The sequence below is a fragment of the Gymnodraco acuticeps genome, unplaced genomic scaffold, assembly GCF_902827175.1.
Source record: "Gymnodraco acuticeps unplaced genomic scaffold, fGymAcu1.1, whole genome shotgun sequence".
Lineage (NCBI taxonomy): Eukaryota > Metazoa > Chordata > Actinopteri > Perciformes > Bathydraconidae > Gymnodraco > Gymnodraco acuticeps.
Window position 1 is genome coordinate 229,106 of NW_022990652.1, and position 20,354 is coordinate 249,459.

Below are 20,354 nucleotides of genomic sequence, written 5' to 3' on the forward strand. Positions count from 1 at the left end.
ATGAGAAGATGAGTCAAATAAAAAGGGTCAACTTGAGCTTACCATTTTTCCACTGGACTGGTAAGCATGCAAAAAGAAAGACACCAGAGAAAGAGCCAGTTACACATGCAAAACATGAACAGACACATGCAGATTCAAAACAAAAAAGCCATGTTAGACTTGTGGCAAAATGCACCGCGGTACGATTTCATGAATCCTAAATGCCCTTCGTTAACATGGTTTCTCAAGCATGGGCGAGCACAATGCATAATATGAAACGTCAACGCATTACTCATAAGATCTACATCTGCAAATTACCATCAACAAAGTCCTTCAGCTCAAGGGCAACATTTGTAATGATTACGCGGGATGTTACAACATCTGCATACATATTGTTTAGCTTGGTCCTTTCAAGCGTGATTCTTACCTTTTTCATGTCTCTGTTGTTCATGGGGTCGTCGGACATTTTATATGACTGCAGTTCGATAATCTCTTTGAGCTCATAGCTGTAGCCTTTCCTCTTGCAGACAATGACCACTTTATCAAACAGGAATATATACCTGAAGACAAACACACATATTAATTGTTTTTCCAACTGTAAGAATATGTAATTTCTGGAGGTATTTTATTCTGGAGAGATCGTTCTCACCGGTCCTGTTTCGTTCGGTTGACGATGGAGCACACCTTCAGCTCTCCGTCTATCTTTGGCCTCCCGTACTCCTCCAGTTTCACCTGCTGCTTCGGTCAAAAGGACACACAGCATGTCAATCCACTGAATACTATAACTTCTATATTTAATGAGAAACCATGATTAATTCATCTACACTTGAATTTTAGACAGAATCATAATAGATTTCTACTAAATGATACATCTCGGAAAATATTCAGTCCCTGTTTCTTTTCCATCCTGGTAATCCACATCTACAAGTTGTTTACTGTATCTGTGGCATATTTATAAGGCCACAATGAACCCAGTGACTAGTTGCACCTCTGTAGGAACAATACATGAAGATAGAAGTGATAACAGAGAATGATACAGTCCCATTAGAAATATTTGGAAATATAACAGACGTTGAACATCAGCCTGGAAGGTAAACACTAAATCATTCATTGAGGAAGCAAGGTAAGGTTATTATTTCTGGGTTAATGCTCAGTGAATAATCACTCCCACAAACATTGAATCCCATCCTGGTGATAACGTTAGACAGTGTATTACTTTTTATATTCAAAATGTCTTCTGCAAAGATGTCAAATCTAGCTTTGTAAAATAAAACAGAAGCAGGAACAATAGATTCATGATACAAGGTTACCGTTATACTATTTACTTTAATGTGACAGAGTTAAACGGTGCTGCTGTGGATGACATTTTGGCAAAAGGTGTGAAACGAATACCACTCTGGTATCTCTGTTAAAATTGAAGCTATAGCCATTGAACTATAGCGTACATGTGTTGAAGAAGCAACAAACGTAAAGTAAGAAAACCCTTATTCATTGAAACGCTAGTAATAGTTAAACATTAAAAAAACAGAGTGTGGTTTGATTACGTTTAATGAACAGTGGGTGGAGTATTATTATGATTTATTGTGGATAAACATGACATTGCCTTTAACAAACCCACTTCAAATCAGTTAATAAAGCACTCAAATAAACATAGACTACTGTATAAACTACTTAGGTCAGGTAAAAGCATGTTCATGTGGCTTCACCTACAGTAAGAACATGAATCAAGCCCAAAGAAACTTGAAAAATAAAAGGCGTTGACGATACTTACAAGATTCTCTATTGAACTTTGGAACTCGCTGATTTTCTTCAGCGTCTCGTTATCCCTCTTGACTTCGTTGATGTACATGGCAAGGTCCTGGGAGGCAAGGCAAACATTCTTTCAGTCTAGAATCTCTTTTGACATCTGTCATATCACTGTAGCTGTACGTCCCTTTGAGGCGCAGTAGCTGTATGAAACATTTTATACAGCTTTTGGCTCTGAGCGCTGTAGAGTCATTATGTAACGTGTCTTAAAGCTCACTCATGAGCACACTGACCTGCATCGCCTCCAGAGACTCCTTCAGTTGTTGTCTCTCCGGTCGGTCCGCTGAGTGAGTCAACAGCTCCTGTGGAGGGAGATCATTATTCATATGTAGTAAACACACTGATTCAAAGCCTATACTAATGAGAGGAGATGTTGTAACAGATGTATAGCTGATGTGTTTGACACTGACACACATCTGAGTCAGACAGAAACATACATTAAATTAAACGTTTGCTAACTAGCCTCCAGGCATCTTTAAGCTTTATGCTAATAAGCTAAAGGACAATGACACCATTTTTTAAATGGGATGGCATGTCTCCTCCACTAGCTTTTTAGAATGATTTATAAAACACTATAGAGCCATGTGTTTTGTGATAAATGAAAATCCCATTAAAGCTTTTATAGTTTTATAAATACAACTGAAACTGTGCCATATGTTTAACCAGTTGGCAGATCCATCAGCAGTGTCCTAACAAAACTAAGAAATAAACACACTACTGAACCAAATGTTGTCTTGTCGTTGTTGACATTGATAGACGAACTAAAGTTTATACAACGGGAGGATTTTAGCCTTTCACATTCACCTACAGTATATGACACACTACAGGAAAGGGAAAACCCCAAAAAGCATAATAGGGCCCGTTGATAGATGTATTTTCAATGCATTACATTTCGCTTTTCCCGCTATGACAACTCTCTTCCACCTGCTAGCTATAAGAGGGCATGACCTTCAGATATCCCCCCCGGTCTAACCCCCACTGTGCAGCCATGCTGAATAACCAGTACGAGCCATTAGTGCGGCGACACAAGCATTATCTCTCAAAGGCTTCCCACCAGCAGCCGCACAGCAAGGACGAGAGTTCTCCTTAGGCTTAATTTCACCTTAATTAACTTTAATTTTATATAAATGATCTAACAACTCAGCAGATCTTTTTAATACCGTGGTGTTATTTTTCCTCAAGCGAGACCGCCCCGACGACTCTCAGCACAGCCCATAAACTCAGCTTTCACACAGGTTCATAAAAACACTGCAAATTCATCAACTATTCAAACCCTGCTGGAGGAGAATCACTTCTGAGATGACTGTGCTGAATTCACTTTATTTAGAGTGCAGCCAAAGTACATAAAAGATGAAAGTATTCACACCATGACCGGATAGAGGGACCGCTGCCGTGGTGATATCTACACAACATCTACTGAAGACGTGCATGAGTGGACAAATAAACAGGACTTGTCAGTGTGACGCGCCCCCGGGCCGTGCAGCGGTGTCCCTGCAAAGCGGTTGGATGCAGTGAAATGGGGTGCGTTGAATTGGATTAGAGTGCGCTTGATTTGACCTCAGTGCCCGGCTGAGGCTCCTGCAGGGGTTCGATACAGACTAATAGACAAGTCGCTCTCCGTGAAGCCCCACAATCACCTGAAGCCAACGCTCAGCTCCTTTATGCACCGCTTCATAAACTCATATGCTCATCCATAATTGAGATGCAAAGTCAATTAATCATGGGCGATATTACAGTGGCCGTCTTGTTTCATCGCCAGGAGGAGAGCTCCAGGGAGGAATAATGGAGAGGAAGTGTGTGGCTAGTCATTGGGCTTAAATATATTTTCATATTAGGGCATCGATGCACGGCTACATAATGATTATAGCTACCAGGTAACCCAGAGGAATCTGTTCATGACATGAGCTAAACTGCCTGAGAAGCAGAAATCTAATCTAATGTGATGAATTACTTATTTGATTAATTAGGAAATCAAATTGATTAAATCATCATTTTAAATTGTAGGTAACTACAAACTAACATTATTTAAATATTTACATAACATAAACACAAAATGCTAATTACCAAAAATAATGGACATAGTTAATAAATGAAAAGTCGAAAATAAAGAACACAGGCAAACATGCAGCATGTTCCAAAAGGCAAAATAGAAGTACAGAAACAGAATTGGTGGCGTGGTCAAGAAAACGATGACAGGATGGTCCCCAGTTGAAGCTCATAGTAAGGAATAAAGACAGACTCAGACTGGTTATTAAGTATTAGCCAAAATGAAAAAATAATTAATTAACGTGTACACTTTGAGACATCTGACCTATGCTTTTAACCTGTAATACTTGTCACCTTCGTTAAACAACTACAAAATGAATTTAAAAAAAGGCATAAACTACAAAAGAGACAAAGCCACCACAAAGTCTGTGTGTCTTTCTTCTATGTAGGAAAGGTGTCAGGGCGTGTGTTTGTGACCAGGGGCCCCTCGTCTCATAATTCAAAGAAGCAAGCCTTAAACCTTTCAAATACACGTTTTGTGCTTCAAGCAGGGATGAGTGTTGATATTTAAAAGATGGAATGTAATAAGCATGTTGCTTTCCAAACACATGGAGCATCCAGAGAAATAATGTTGTGAGATGCATCCTACCTTGAGTAGTAGGTGGTACTTCAGCACCCTCTGCATGGGAACCACCAGCAGATCCTGCAGCTTGAACTTCCCTTCCTGTACTTTCATAGTACATTCCTGAGGAAGAACAACAACACAAGCAGCAGGGCAGTTGTTACACATTGCATAAGGCCACAAAGCACATTTCCTTCCTACTAACAAGCATTCATTCATTGTTTAATAATTCATGGGGTCTTGTTGTATTGTTGTGACCGCTTCCACACATTCATTCGGCATTCCATCAGCAACAACGAGCCCAGTTTATTATTCTGAGGGGAAACAAAAGCTTTGTGATGCAGTAGGCCTGAATGCTGACTGGGAAATTCCTCTGACTAATGAATATGTTTTTATAAACTCTGCACAGGCTCCGTTAGAAACTGTCTTTTGTATGTGTCACACTATGAGGTTTCATCACAGTGGCTTGTGTAGGCGTTTCTTTATTCACTTTCTATCACCATGCAGCAACAAGGACAGCTTATCCCTCTACAAATAAGGATTTTGTGGACAAAGAAGCTTATATATCCCGGTACAAAGATCTTCTATTTGGAAAGAGAGTATCCCAGAGTTTTTGTCAACAGCTCTTAAAGCAATTTCTCTAAACATGCTACTGTAAGTGCTGATGTGCCTTAACACCATTATTACAGCAGTGTGTTAGCGTTTCTTCTATTATCACTTCAGATTTTATACAAAGAAGGAGTTTCAATAGACCCATACATGTGATACAGCTTTTCCCATGTAAGAATTGGTGAGTATTAAGCAAGACATCTTGAAATCCACCACTCTGCCCACAATACACTCGCCAATACATCTGGGGTTATGTTGAGTTCAGTACATCAGAATATTATGAATTAAACAGTCCTTAAGGGCATATTTGCAAATTAAATTATTTGCCTCTCTGATTTTATCTCAATTTGTGCATGACCACGGAACATTTGGATCACATTTATACATTTATTTATGTCATTAATTATTCAATGTTTTCATTTATTCAACAGCAAATTAGAATTTCATACTTCATGTCGTAAGAGAAGTTTTCTGTAGACATTTGTAAAGTGCAAACATGTAAATGGTTGCATACATTGCATACACTTCCTAACTGTCCTTGTTAAAGGCCCTGTCACACTGTCCCGAAATTGACACCCGATGGACACACGAATATGGAATTGTGAATTTCGCACGATGATGGCCCCGAACCACACACGAAGGCAACATTTACATTACATTTAAGACATACAATTGCAATGAAAGTACCAAAAACAATTATGTTACAGTGCTATGATACTGTACTGATATCTTCAGACTTTGTTCTTTATTTTATCCGTCGTTATATGTAGAAAATATTACGTTTTCTCCGTAATGTTGTTTCCATAACAACAACAACTTCCTGTCAACTGTCCTTCAAAATAATATATTATATCCTTTTTAGTTTCACAGAACACAAATTGGGTTATTTACATAATATATTTACATGATTTTGTTGTGCAATAAAACAACCCGATGGACACACGATAAAGGAAATGTTCAAATTCGGCTGTGATCGTAGCAACATCGGGCCATTCGTGAGGGCATCTTAAGCCATCGTATGACCACCGGTGGAGTTTCTCAGGCTCCGGCAGCAACTTCGTGAGCGGTGGCAAAATCTTTGGCATGCCAAAAAATTGCCGAAGGACCTTGCGAAGGTTCATTTTCGTGTTGAATTCGTGTGTCAATTTTTCCCTTCGTAAGGCCATCGTGAGGGCATCGTGTTATCATCGGTGCCATCGGGCATTCGCCCCGATCAGAGTGAGGGCGAATGCCCGATGGCACCGATGATAACACGAAGATGACACGATTTGACAAGATGTCCTCACGAGTGCCTTACGAAGTTGCCGCTCACTAAGTTGCTGCCGGAGCCTGAGAAACTCCACCGGCGGTCATACGATGGCTTAAGATGCCCTCACGAATGGCCCGATGTTGCTACGATCACAGCCGAATTTGAACATTTCCTTTATCGTGTGTCCATCGGGTGTCAATTTCGGGACAGTGTGACAGGGCCTTAAAGGATGTATTGGCCATTTAGTGAATATAGGAACCTAATGTTTAAAAAAAGAAAGAAAAGGAAATAACCTACATATGTTGAATTCTATTGGAGGTGGAAGAACATTTCTATTGTCACCTATTGTCTTGTGGCTTATAATGTTTTTTGTAAGGTGTCATTTTGTCATTAAAGCCCCTGTCCCATTCCACATTAAGCCAGGTTTTAGGTCCATTAGCAAGATGCTAATCCTACCTGCTCACGAATCAGTATTCAGTCTGAAATAGAAGCCTCTGTTCACACTGATATTTTCACAGCAATGCACTAAATCAGTGGGATGTCACAGGTGAAGGGCGTTACCTCCACTTTAATCTTGACGTCCTCTCGTGTCGCTATTTGCTCGTCCAGTGTCTTCTGTGCGTTCTCCATGTGGCTGCAGTAAAGACCGTAGATCAACAACCTGGGGAAGGACACAAGTCAAAAACAGCCGTTAATCTAAATACACCGTTAATCTAAATACACCGTCACATCTCATCGCCCTTCATGGGACGTAGGGAGGAAACACTACAAATAAAAGTCACGCATGAAAGTGGTTCATTATGCCAGGGCTGTTCATTATGTGCCAGAAATCACAATTTGGTCAATCATTGTGTTTCCAAAACAAGATTGGACAGTGAGGTGTGCACAGCAAAAACATATTTTCATAAATCTTCAGCAGAAAAGCCAAACAAAACTAAAGGTATATGATCGGTTTCTTCTTATTTCATAAATATAATCTTAGGAAAAAATAATGTAGTTTTATAAATACAAGTGAAACTATGTTGTAATGTCGTCATCCACATCCTTTTTTTGCAGTACCTTTTTATAGTATACTGTGCATATCGATTGAACACTCATGTTGTTTTTTGTTAGTGGAGAGCTTTTAACAGTTCCCTACTCACACAGCATGAGTTATATAAAAGCAATAGCAGCATTGATAAAAACATGAGAAATGTACAGTGACCAATTAGGCCCCCACTTTCTAGTTTACATCAACATGAATTGAGCAAGAGGTACCGGGTTAAAGACCTGAAGCTCCCTCTGAAAGCTTTTTCAGCTGCTTCAAGCAACTGTTATGTATTTTGAAGTATTCTTTTGTGTCAAAATAAAAGCATACCAAGACCTACACCCAAAACAACATTTGAAAACACAGAAATAAGAAGAAAACTGGTGAATTGTGCACTACCTTAGGAATGCGTTTGCCAAGGTGAGCACACTAGAAAGTGTTTCACAAGTACAGAACGTTGTATAAGCAATATGATCTAACTATCAACAATTCAAAGTATTTTTCACAGTCTCTCTGGCTTGCTGATTAATACATTTTTAAGCCATTAACTACTTTTACTCCCACACGGTCCCTCTGCAACCGTATATTCACGCTCCAAAAGATGAAACATTCATGTCCGTAAAGATAAATCCACTGCTGGGATTATGATTCAGATATTTTCAGCTTGTTCTCTGCGAGTACAGGAACTAATGAAGACACGTCAGCTCATAAAAGCATCTCCAGCCGGCTTAATAAGGACTAATGAGGCTCTTTTCAAAAGGTTGGGATATAAATCATATCTTTGTCAAAACATAGAGGAAGATTTGATTGGTGTTTGAGTCCACAATCAGCCTTTCGGCAATGTACGGCACATTAATGTGAAGATTAATAAACACAATTTCAGAGGTCAGCCTGAGAGTCATTTGGCACTGTAGAGGAAAGGCTAAATGAATATGTTAATAAATGTAGTGTGATTAGGAGTATACGTGAATACTATAAATAAGTAATGACCAGATTCTGATCCCAGGGCAATATTTGGAGGGGCGGCCTCCTCTTGTTGTAATCCCAGATTGCTAATGAAAGGCGTTGTCTAATATCAGCTGCTTTGCAGAGTTCCTCTTATCAGCGTGTGAGGTGGAAAAAAAGCAGTGAGGAAATGAGAGCTGTATTCATTAGACACTACAATGGGACGCTGACACAGATCTGTGGGTTCAGTTGGGAAGGAGATCAAAGTCATCCTGCCTGGAGGATGCCACTGCAAAGAGGCACACATTCCTCCTGCTCACTCGCTGAGTCAAAGTAGGGCATTGGCACGGCTGGTGAAGTGCTAAACCCAACACCCCCCCTCCGGTGGAGTTGGCACTCCGGTCTCTTAATCTGAGTCTCGAGCGGTGCAGAGAGCTGGCACACTGAAGTCTAATCATGCCTCCGATAGATCTGTGAGGCAGACAAGTGGACTGCAAACGGCTCTGATGAAGCAGTGGGAGTACAACTTAATATCAATTCATCCTCTTGCTGCTACATTCATGTGGTGAATTTTAAGTTTAATTAAAACAAAACTTAAATTGACTGACATTTCAATGAGAAGTATATTTTTTTTAAAGAAGCATAACTGATTTATGGCTACCCACATCAAGGAACAAATAAAAACAATTGGCTGTTGGTTTCTCTGTTTGTCAGCAATATTAAAGAAAAACTACACGCCTGAGTTTCATGAGACTTGGTAGGAGGGTGTAGTATGGGCCAAGGAAGAACCCATTCTATTATGGTGCAGATCTGACTCATAGGGCAGATATAAGCAATGCTTTTCACAACTTGAAACGGCATTGTGCTATTCTAGTCGTATATAGGTTTTTTAATGTTTGCATCTTAAACTCAACTGCTACAAAAACTAACATAAAAAAATATGGCAGGTGAGGAATGTCTTTATTGTCAATGTTAAGAGTGTCAATCATCGCATGTTTCACCAGAGGTGGAATTCTCAACAATGAAAGAAAATCTTCCTCTTGAAGGACCCATCATCTCTTGATCATCGTCTTCTCTACAGAGATCCACAGTGATGATCCCTGGAGCGTCCCTGGAGCCCCCGCTGAGCCCTGACTACAGCCCTCCTGTAGTGGGGCTCCTAGCCTGGTTAAACTGGCCCTGGGCTAATAAGCTCCTGATTAAGACTTGATCCACACACAGAGAGACAGCTCCCATCAGCTCCTGTCCATCCAGGACGACAAAGTGATTGAGATGAATGGGGGCCTTGTTCCAATATAAGGCAGCGGGTGGACTATGAAGCGTAGGGAAGATCCAAGGTCATATTTAAGAGACACTCGTCACACAGTACGTTATCAGGAAACCAATGCAAAGAACTCAAGCTTCTGGTGTCATTGGGGGAACCATGATAGCAGTAAAAGGGAAGCAAGGTATTACAGGCATGAAACAATCATAGAAATATATACAAGGGAACATTAAAGGAAATGAGCAAGAACACAATAAAGGTTAAGGACTGTTCTTCTTAAAGGACTTTAGTATAGTTTATGAAGGCTACCTCTAATATTGTTCGTATATATTCATCAGTGTTTGGACTTAATAAGAAAGACTTATTTATCTCCCCACTCTTTTCCCAGTGATCTATAGTTAGTCCGTCTTTCAGAATGTTACTTATCATAATAGATTTGTTCCAACAAAAGTGTTGAATGACTGATTTTCCTTGTAAAATAGTTGCAAAGGGCCAGTTTTTTTAGAAATTGAATAACATTCATGTTCATGTTTACTTGCTTGCATCTCTACCTACCTCTTTTGCTAGTTTTGTTAGCACCACACAAACACAACTGGGACCCGTTCATAAAGAGTAGCTATAATCCACAGGGAACCTTGACTTTTTCCCCAAGTACACCAAATTGGCAAGTTTTCTCTTATGACACTATAATGCCTGCAGAAGTCTGTATTTGAAAAATAAAGTATTCAAACAGGCGTGGTTATAAGGAAAATCAGAAGCTGCCCAGTAGCCTCTAAACGGCATAGTTGTTTCAGACAGTTCCCCGTTGGGTTAGAGAGTTTGCTGGTGCATTAATAAACCTGCTTGTATTCTCTTCAGCAGCAGCGCTATGGCCCTGCTGTGCTGGCAGGTCTATTTCATAATAAGGACGCTGTGGTGCATGTTATTTCACAGAAAATGCAATTTTGAGCAACGACGCCCTGGGAACTTCAACCCCCGCCCTTGTAAAGTCCTGCGAGCCGAGCCAATCTCCAAGCAAACCAGAAGTGACAGACTGTGGAGCCGCCTAATATTCTCTGACACATGGCATTGGGACCCCCTCACCTCCACTCAACATATCCAGCACACAGCAAATGGAGGAGAACATGAAGAAAAGACCTCCGATAAAGAGGCTCAAAGTGCAGCCATGATTAGGCAGAGCGGGGATATCAGGAAGCCAGATTACTCCGGAAATGAGTTGGGGAATGTCGCAAATGAGGATATCAACAAGAGGGCACTTAGATACCCATTCAGTTTTCTAGAGCTGCTCCTCAGTGCACTTTTCCATTTAGCTGGGCTGTTTAAGAATTGAGAAGTAGTCGAGATAAACCCGTGACATTTTCAGCATGGCATTCAGTTTGACGACAAATAGAATACAAAAGGGAAAAGCTTTTCATCTTTCGCACCAACGTGAGGAAGAAGGCGATACAAGCACATTGTTGTAAAGGTCAGAGCTACTTACAAGCATAGATAACAGAATTAATTATGCCAAGCCAGGTCCTCAGGAAAATCGCCCAGATGCCTGATGAGAGCGGTGCTGTGAAGGTCCAAATCCCCTGGTAACTGTTGCTTATCGCAAGACACTGCAGTGGCTCATAATGAGGCCGGCGTATATGTCAATCACACGCAGAGTCAAAGCCTGTGACGCACAGAATCTGCAAATCTAATGAACCGTCGGTCTTAAAATAACCCAGCTTCCCATTTCTGAGAATGTCGCTAGAGGTAAATATTAACAATGAGCGATATGTCATCAGTGAATGAATAGAAGGTAAATGTTACATAATTCTGTCAGAGATAGAAGGTTGAATCCGTTACCAAACAACCCCATCGACTACAGGTCTTTATTTGGTCTTGGGCTCTTTTAAAAGCTTTGGTCCTCTTAGTTCAAATTACTAGAAATATTAATGGTACTTTAGTATAATCGGTTTCCAACTTTATGCTAACTGTTTCCTTCATCATGGCACTGTCACCAAGCACAAAGCTGGGTCGATGAAGACATGGATTTTCCCAGGTTAGAGTGGAACATTTTTACTGGCACTGAGCCCCAACATCCACCCTGTCCAACACTTTTGGGATAAATTGTAACGCCAACTGTAAGCCAGGCCTCATCGCCTTATTACATTACATTACATTGCATTTAGCTGACGCTTTTATCCAAAGCGACTTACAATAAGTGCGTTCGACCAACAAAATACAAACTTGAAGAAAACAGAATCATATAAGTACATCAGGTTTCATAGAGCCAAAACATTTCAAGTGCTACTTAACTGGCTTTAGATAAGCCAGTCCTTTATTAGTATATAAGTGCTTTGTTAATAGTTCTATCGCTCGAAGTAGAGTCGAAAGAGATGAGTTTTCAGTCTGCGCCGGAAGGTGTGTAAGCTTTCTGCTGTCCTGATGTCAATGGGGAGCTCATTCCACCATTTTCAGTCACAACATGACAAATGCTCTTCTGGATGAATGGGGGCAAATCCCCACCAGTGTCAACATCTCGTGGAAAGTCTCCCCAGAAGAATGGGGGAGGTAATTGCCGAAAATTCAGGACATTTGTTTTGATGTTCAATAATCTTATATGGGTGTAAGGTTCAGGTTCAATGTACAAAGTTCAAAGTGGAGTTATAGTACTGTAGTTAAGTACTGTATTAAAAAACAAAATATGTTGGGCCGGATTAGCTTTTATTAAGGACCATAACAAAAAAGCCTAAAAACCCCTAAAGTAAATCAATAATGTTAATGATGTAATTGCAAAAACTACTATTTCTCCATAAATCTCTTTCAGGATTTCCCCAGTCTCCCTCTCTTCATGTGCATCCTTTAAGCTTGTATGAGGCATCCGCCCAGTCCTTTACAGGGATCTTTGGCTTACTGGACCTTATCTGGGATTGCGTGCAAATGAAGATTTCCAACCAAAAGCTCCATCAGATGAGAGAGTCAGATGAGCTACAACAAGGAAGGAGATGCAGAAGGAGTGTGTGCATGCGTGTGTAAGATAGAGGGAGAGAGTACTGTATGTGCCTGCTTCTGTCGATTAGTAGGAATGGAGTCTGTAGTGTCACACTAACTCTGCGTTACACGACCCTCTAGGCTTATGGGTAGAGGCCTGGGACGAGACTATTACCTATGCAAACTGACGTCCACCAGAGACATACGCCGACTGCCTGTTTCCGCTTGGAAGGGGGGGGGGAAAGTAAGTGTGTTATCAGGATAAATGTGAAAAATGAGTAATAAATGTATGCAAGAACAGGTACACACACACACACACACACACACACACACACACACACACACACACACACACACACACACACACACACACACACACACACACACACACACACACACACACACACACACACACACACACACACACACACACACACACACACACACACACACACACACACACACAGTGAAGTGTGCGACTCACTCTTGCAGTAATGGGTGTATCATTGGAGGAGAGTGGCATATCCATGGCTGTGTGTGGAATCATGCCCAGGGCCAGAGCCTATCATCGCCATCATTACCATTACCTATGAAGCAGCCTCACTCGCAGCAGCAGCAGCAGCAGGAAGGCAAATCACTGCTCCCCTCAGGGATGCAAATTATCCACACGCTGCTCAGCAGCTGGGCCAGATGAAGATCCATCGGAGAGAAAGCCCTGTTCACCAATAAACCTTACACGGTTCCCTGAGTTTTCTAATCTCCGCAGCACAGAAATATCCTTCCTATAACATTTGCGTGTCTCCAATAAAGTCCTTTAATATAACTTTTAAAAGAAGTGGAACTGTTTTATCCACTTGATGAGCAATATGTATGATTTAAGAGGGAAATACTTTAAATTACCCACAAATGTCTTCTTTTTTTCATGTATATACTTGTTCTTGTTTTTGTTTGGGGGGGGACAAGCAGTGCCTTGATGGAAGATACAGTGCTGAAAGGTGGATGCAAAGGGGATGACACGCGGAAAATGGTCACATGTCGGATTTGAACCTGTGTTCTTCACATGGGTGGATGGCTTTTAAAATAGATTGGATCAATTCTGCTCAACAAAGAACAATCTTATACTTAGCTTATAGCTGATTTGCCATTTTAGAGTATTGTGGTATGAGTTTGTTTGAGTTTGAGGAACATAAAACGTTGGCTAATAATGTGGCAGTGAAAGTGGAGACAACACTAAAGGAATATAACTGTGATAGGGGACGCAATCTTGAGTGGATTTACTTTGGCTGTTATGGTTGAATGGGGAACAATTGGTTACATGCTTTTCAGCTCTACGTGTTTTGTTTTAATCAACTTCTTCTTTGAACACTAATCCCAGCAATCCCCCGACAGATCTGTGGATACTCAACATGATACGTAACATGTTGCAGCCTCTTGCCGCTTGCTCCCAGCTAAGGTTGTTTTTTAACACAGTGAACCCAAAAAAGAACAGCTTTTGCATATGTCTAAAGACACATTTCAGGTCACTTACCTTTCTTTGAATTCGAGGAAGATCTTCCCCAGTCCGCTTCCTCCGCTCAACATGTTCAGGTCTATGGCTCGTAGGAGGGCGGAGTGGACTTTGATTACATCCTGAGTGAGCAACCGACATAATATTAGAATCTACCCATTCTAAGGGTGAAAAAACTGCATTAATATAGTTTTTTAAAGTCTTTGTAACCCCTAAAAGCACATATAAAAGTAACAATCGTTGGCAATGCCATCAGCTCAAATGTGAGGTTAAGTCCACCAAGACAATAATTCTACGTATAGACATATAAATGTAATGTAAATGGCCTAGGATGTACGGAACATTTTTTAAAACATTTTAGTCAATTTATTGAACATGTCAGAAACAAAACATACAACAACAATAATAATAATAATATTTATATATTTTTTAAATTATAATAATAATTAGAGAGTCTGTCATATTCAACAGGGGCAAGAAGAAGCAAAAAACATTAGCTATGCATTCATGTATTCATCCTTAAAGGTTCAGCAGGCTACAACACGTTCCTTACATATTGCCTTGGTATGCCCTATGATTCAAATGATTGCAGTCGTCCTAGTCCAATGCAGTCTAATTATCTTCACCATACGTAAGCCTGTGGGGAGACAATGTGGTTGGTCGTGCGTGTGTGTGTGTGTGTCTGTCTGCAGCTAATCTCACAAACCACTGGACACATCAGCCTAATATATTTTGGGATGACTGTATGCTCTTGTGATTTACAATTTTGGAAAAACCTATTTTATGGACTCTTTAATACAGATTGGACTGCTTACTCCTACTCCTCTCAGCCAGGCAGTGAAGTCCTGCCATCGGCTGGTCTAAAACAAACCTTAGCGAGTCTGTTCCAGGCTACAGTTTGACTTGTGTTGTGGCACAAAAACTGTTTTCGTTCTCGTTTTGAACATCTGCAGATTAATTCCATTCCTGATTCATTTTGATACAGTAGAGAAACTCAAGTTTAGAGAGGGATACATTTGTGTTTTTGATATATTTGCTGCTATTTTGTTTCTAATGCTACGATAGTCAACTCATCTTTGTTAGGGTGAAGAACTGCACTCTACTAAAGTTACTTTTGCAGTTAGAATGTATGTCTTGGCAAGTGTCAAGGCTAAATTAAGAATGTTCTTTTTAAACTGCTGTTGGTTCATCAATTGTTATCTGCTAAACACCGGTAGTTGAAAGATACTGCTGGCTTTATTTAACAATGATAACATTTGTGATTTGTTTTTCCGATTATTTAACAATTCAAGCATCTGGTTAATTTCTGTTAAAGTTCATTTATGAATTTAAGATAATTCACAATACTAAACATTTTTTTGTGTAGTAAGTTGATTATTGACCAGGTTGTACAGCAATAACCAATGAGCCACTGACAAGCGTTTCAAAACAAATGAGAAAAGAGGGAATATTTTGTTTCCCCCACTAACAACATTAAACTGTGACATCGGAGCATGCATTTTGCAAACTGTTATCCCTTAAATGTACATATAATAATAATAATAATGCATTACAGTTTTTTATTAGAGCGCTTTTACAGGTGCTCAAAGCGCTTTACAAGTACACATTACACATATTAGACATGTAAGAGTCATTACTGCAGACATTACCCACAGGAGCAAATGCGGGTAAAGTGTCTTGCCCAAGGACACAACGGCCTGATATATACATCACATCCTGCCATTCATTCAGCCATCTGTACACATATTGAATTATTCACTTGATTAGACACCACTTTGTTCTGCTTTGGCGGTTTCTTACCTCAAGATTGACAAAGATAGCCTCCATTTCCTGTGGGGTGAACACTTGCTTCAACGGGATCATGTAGTTCTAAAGAGAAATACAAAAGAAACGTTAAGTGAGAAGAACAAATATAAGTGAAGTCACTCTTTCAAACACTTCTGTTTCAGTTTTTCATGTTAAAAACTGTATTGATAAAATGTCATCAACTTCTGGCAAAGCTTTTAGCAGACATGTAAAGATTCTTTTGAAGGCCAGGACAACCTTAAAGTTAACTGCAGCAACAACTAAATCAATACCAAGCTACACTGTAAAAAAATGCAGCCACCCTAATGTTGTGCACAGGAAGTGGTATGTCTTTAATATCAGGATACAGTTCTTCCCCCTGCTGCACGAATGCTTCAACAAGAGGAACCTGCCTATTATTTCTCCAAAGTTGTTTCATGGTTGTCACTTTCCATCATCATAACAATAACAAATAGATCAACTAAGAAGCAATGAAGGAATGAGCCTTTATTAACACCAACCCAATTAAGCTTGACGAGTCCTCAGATCACAAGAGGGTTATTTATTCTCATTTAGTCTCGCGTTGGTCCGAGGCGGGATACACAGGATGCACATTTAGTTTAATGAAATTAGTGGAGCGCATGATTTGTGGCGCTCCATCAAATTCGAGGATGCAATCTGTCAACGCGGAAAGTGATGTGTTAGCAGCACCGACGCCAACAAAGGAACATTAGCACAGAGAGATGTTGTAAGTGGGAGAGTTTATGTCTGCTAAAGCACACGGAGCGCGCCGTTTTACAGGGATGGAAATTTAATTTGTCGTCTTTTCTCTGTACTTTACAAATAGAACTGTAGGGTTAGGGTTAGCTGTGTTCTTCATTTTGTACATGAAGTGTAACTACAATATACTAGGGCTGCTCGATTATGGCAAAAATCATAATCTCGATTATTTGGGCCAATAATTGATATCACGATCATTAAAAAGGATTTACTTTGAAAACATCAATTTATTTAAAAAATGTTTTTGAACAGTATGTTTTTAACAGTTGATTACCCTGAACTTTAAATATAATTCAACTGAAAAACCAATACAAAAAATAATAAAAAAATAATAATACAAAATAATCGTTTCATTTCGATTACGTTGTTTTCGTAATTGTTGAAAGCCAAAATCGTAATCGCGATTAAAATACGATTAATTGAGCAGCCCTACAATATACCCGTATTCTTTATTGTTACACAGGAAGGAACAAAGAGAATGTGATGGGTAGGTAAACAACATACTAGCGAGGCAAATATATTTATGACTTTTTGAGAAGTATGCAAGGTTAGCATCTCATTAAAATCTTAGGAGTTGTATATGAATATGTAATGTGCAGGGCTGAAATGTATTATGATACAATTATCTGCTAAAAACTGTATTCAGTACCCAAACGCAAGTATCACTAAATGAACGGAGCGCTATTTGAATACTTAGTGATATTCAAGTCGATATCAAATATGTAAACAAAGTCAAGAGAAAATAATAATGCACACATCTCACCTATTATTTTGCACATAAATCAGTGAAAGAGGAACAACATCAGAGCATTCTGTAGGTTCTGCCATCCAGCTGTGAAAATGCTTTCATCATCCACCCACTCAAATCATTTGGCACATTAATGTTGTTAGATTTAGAACCGAAGCAGCAGCAGCAGCAGTACCCATACAAAGTCAATTAAATCAACCTACATACACATGTTGTGGTATGATCCATATTATGTTTGCTGGACCAGATATTTGAAGCGCTTCATTTCCTACCTACTGTCGCTTCACGCAGCCTCTCAGCCAGAAGAATAAATTGGATGGACTGGAAAGTGTGCAGACTATGGTGCTTTGCGATTACTTGCATTGTATTGTGTAGGTACTTTTTTAAGACTTGTGTGGGGAAGCATACATACATAGTGTGAATCACAACCAGAACACTTGATTTGTTTAAGGAAGATTGGGTTTTGTGACAGTTTAATCGCAGCTATTTTAGATTCAATTAAAAACATGTATACAAACATAAGAAGGTAAAGTAAAAAAGTGTCCAAAGAATAATCCAACACAAATTAAATATGAATGTTTTTATATACATATCAGGAATTATAGTAAAAATGTGTACATTCTACAATATATAACAAAGATATGTAAAAATGTGCATATTACAGCGTGTGAATCAGATTGTATAATTGTTCAGTTAGAAATGTATTTAAAAATTGTAATCATTTTTTTCTGTAACTGTAAAGCAATAGTTACCTTTTTTTGTATCCTGATTACAAAAAACGTAATTCCATGTATCCCATTACACCCCAACCTGGTCAAGTGTGAGTAGGTGATTTATTTTTTTGAACTTTCCCAATACTGGTTGCAAGTACGTGTGTGTGTGTGTGTGTGTGTGTGTGTGTGTTTGTATCTGTGCATGTGTGTGTTTTGTATGTCCTTGCTCCAGTGATGTGCAGGTCTATACTTAAAGCCCCAGGGATCAGTGTCTCCTGTTGGGGCCGAGCCAATAATAACCCTATCGATCAGCTCCTGTGACATTTCTGCTCCCCAATGAATCCGCCAATAGCTGATATTTCCATACTGTGACCTGGCCCGACGGGCCCGAGACACCAACGAAGAAGAAGTGACAAAAAGGAAACTCTCATGCAACCTTGCATGTGCCACAATACAAATGAACATTTATGAAAACACTCGGATGTATGTGCACATATCGACATTCATTTTGAGAGACTCACCTTCTCAACGTCCTCTAAAGTCTTGTAGTACTTTGCTTCAGTCTCCTGGATCTCTACTAAGCAGCAATTTCTTTTGTCTTCTTCTGTCATTCCCATCTTCTATCGGAGACAATTAAGCATAATGTATCAGGACAATTACACTGCATGCTTTTGGATAATGAATGATCTCTAATAATGAACACCACTGTATCTGCTTTTCTAAGTCCTACATTTGTACAACTTTAATGATAGTATTTCTTGTTTTTTTTGTGATTTTTACAAAATGGAGTTCAAGCTAGCCAGTTTCTGATTGAGTATTTGTCTAAATGTGTGACATGTTTTTCATAAAAGGACCATCATTCTTTCATCTTATGTTTTCAGTCTCACATACTATGAAAGCTTCACATTGTGAAAACTGTGCTGTTGCAATTTTTTCATCTGCTTTACCAGTCAGCCATTGGTTCCAATTTCTTTCCAAACATTATTGAGTCTATTAGCACTCTCTTGAAAATGGCTTGAGTTGTGTAATCCATCAAAGGCTATTATCTGTACGTGATAGTGCAGTGCAGACTTTTTTCCAATCAATTCACCATGAAGTCATAACGTAACATTGACAAAAATGAATGCGGACCTAATGTTGAAAGTGATGGATTACCAGACCCGAGCTGGTTTCAAGAGTCTGTTCTGCTTTATTTCACCGGGATAATCTATGATTCAATAACGCCTTCCAGGGAGGCATTGGCATACAATTGATAAGATTTGCTAAATAGTATTCATACTGTCTAGAAATGAATGGGAAGCATAGGGAAAATCCATTCAAAAATCATCTGTGCATGAACAGATAAGTCCAAATAAAGTGCTGTCGTTAAGGTTTGACTGAGCTTTACAAACAAAAAAAACAGTAAGAAAGAAAGTGTGTTAAAATGAAGACGATATGATTTCCAAATCAACTTGAGCCTTTTAAAAATCTTACCCACAGTGACTGATACATGTCTGGCTAGAGTAAAGTGAATTGGTGAAGACTTTGGAGGGAAAGGGAAGTGTGTTAGCATTTGTTCTCACTGAATGCCTGGGCTATACATAAGTTCTATTTACTGTATGAATATGTAGATGAATAAAGGGTTTTTAAGTCATAGCCATGCAGGCAGACACATTGTGAGGGGGAGGTGCAAGATGGGGAAAAGATACAAACGTATATACATTTAGCATTTCTCAAGAGACCTGACGTCTGAGTCAACCTCCATGTAGGAAGATGTGTACATATACATAAACATGTGTTTCTTTGAAAGGAAAATATACTGGAATGCATATCCAAAACGTATAGATTTCAGCTCCATTTCTATGCAGATTTCAAAATGTTGTGGGAGTGACATGAGCAACCCAACTGTGGAATAACAAGCTAGGCCATCTGGAACACATTTGACAGATAATCAGTGCAGATAATAGAAACATCTGGGGCTAACACTGTAGCGTTGTAAGCCTTATTCCACTTTGTTATCAACCATTCCAAATCAGGGCTGAAAGCCAGCAGAAATATGTTTATTTCTCTGGTGCTCTGAGGTTGGATTTCATCAGCTGGTGGTCCTCGGTGACCTCATTTAACACTGCCGTCACCGAGCTGAAGTCACAAGTCTCTCCACTGGGCCCTGAGTCAGACTTCAAACCAGATGGGGCACGGGTCAATAATCTAACTGGCCGCTCATTCTCCTGGGATGCCATGAGTTTGTTTTAAATGAAGTGTTAGAGGGAGGTAACTGACAGGGTGGGGTGAGTCACAAGCACAGCAGCACTCACCTGCATGTATCTGATCTGCAGCATGGGGAAAGGCAAAGCAGCGCAAGTCAGAGGTCAAATTCATCACCGGTTGTGTTAA

General features: G+C 39.6%; 1 protein-coding gene across 14 annotated transcripts in view; it reads right to left on the reverse strand.

The window, feature by feature from the left end:
• vav2 (vav 2 guanine nucleotide exchange factor) overlaps positions 1-20,354 on the reverse strand; it is a 220,936-nt gene that overhangs the window by 16,225 nt on the left and 184,357 nt on the right. For 4 of the 14 annotated variants that reach the window (XM_034229482.1, XM_034229478.1, XM_034229481.1 and 1 more), the window contains exons 6-16: positions 20,276-20,290; positions 18,503-18,601; positions 15,756-15,824; positions 13,977-14,077; positions 6,813-6,912; positions 4,421-4,516; positions 2,019-2,087; positions 1,751-1,837; positions 629-717; positions 407-539; positions 43-57 (exon numbers count right to left, since the gene is read on the reverse strand). In XM_034229482.1, coding sequence (XP_034085373.1) covers positions 43-57; positions 407-539; positions 629-717; positions 1,751-1,837; positions 2,019-2,087; positions 4,421-4,516; positions 6,813-6,912; positions 13,977-14,077; positions 15,756-15,824; positions 18,503-18,601; positions 20,276-20,290 — 873 coding nt within the window. The remainder of the gene's footprint in view (positions 1-42; positions 58-406; positions 540-628; positions 718-1,750; positions 1,838-2,018; positions 2,088-4,420; positions 4,517-6,812; positions 6,913-13,976; positions 14,078-15,755; positions 15,825-18,502; positions 18,602-20,275; positions 20,291-20,354) is intronic. The other 10 variants (XM_034229479.1, XM_034229471.1, XM_034229480.1 and 7 more) reach the window with 7 other exon arrangements.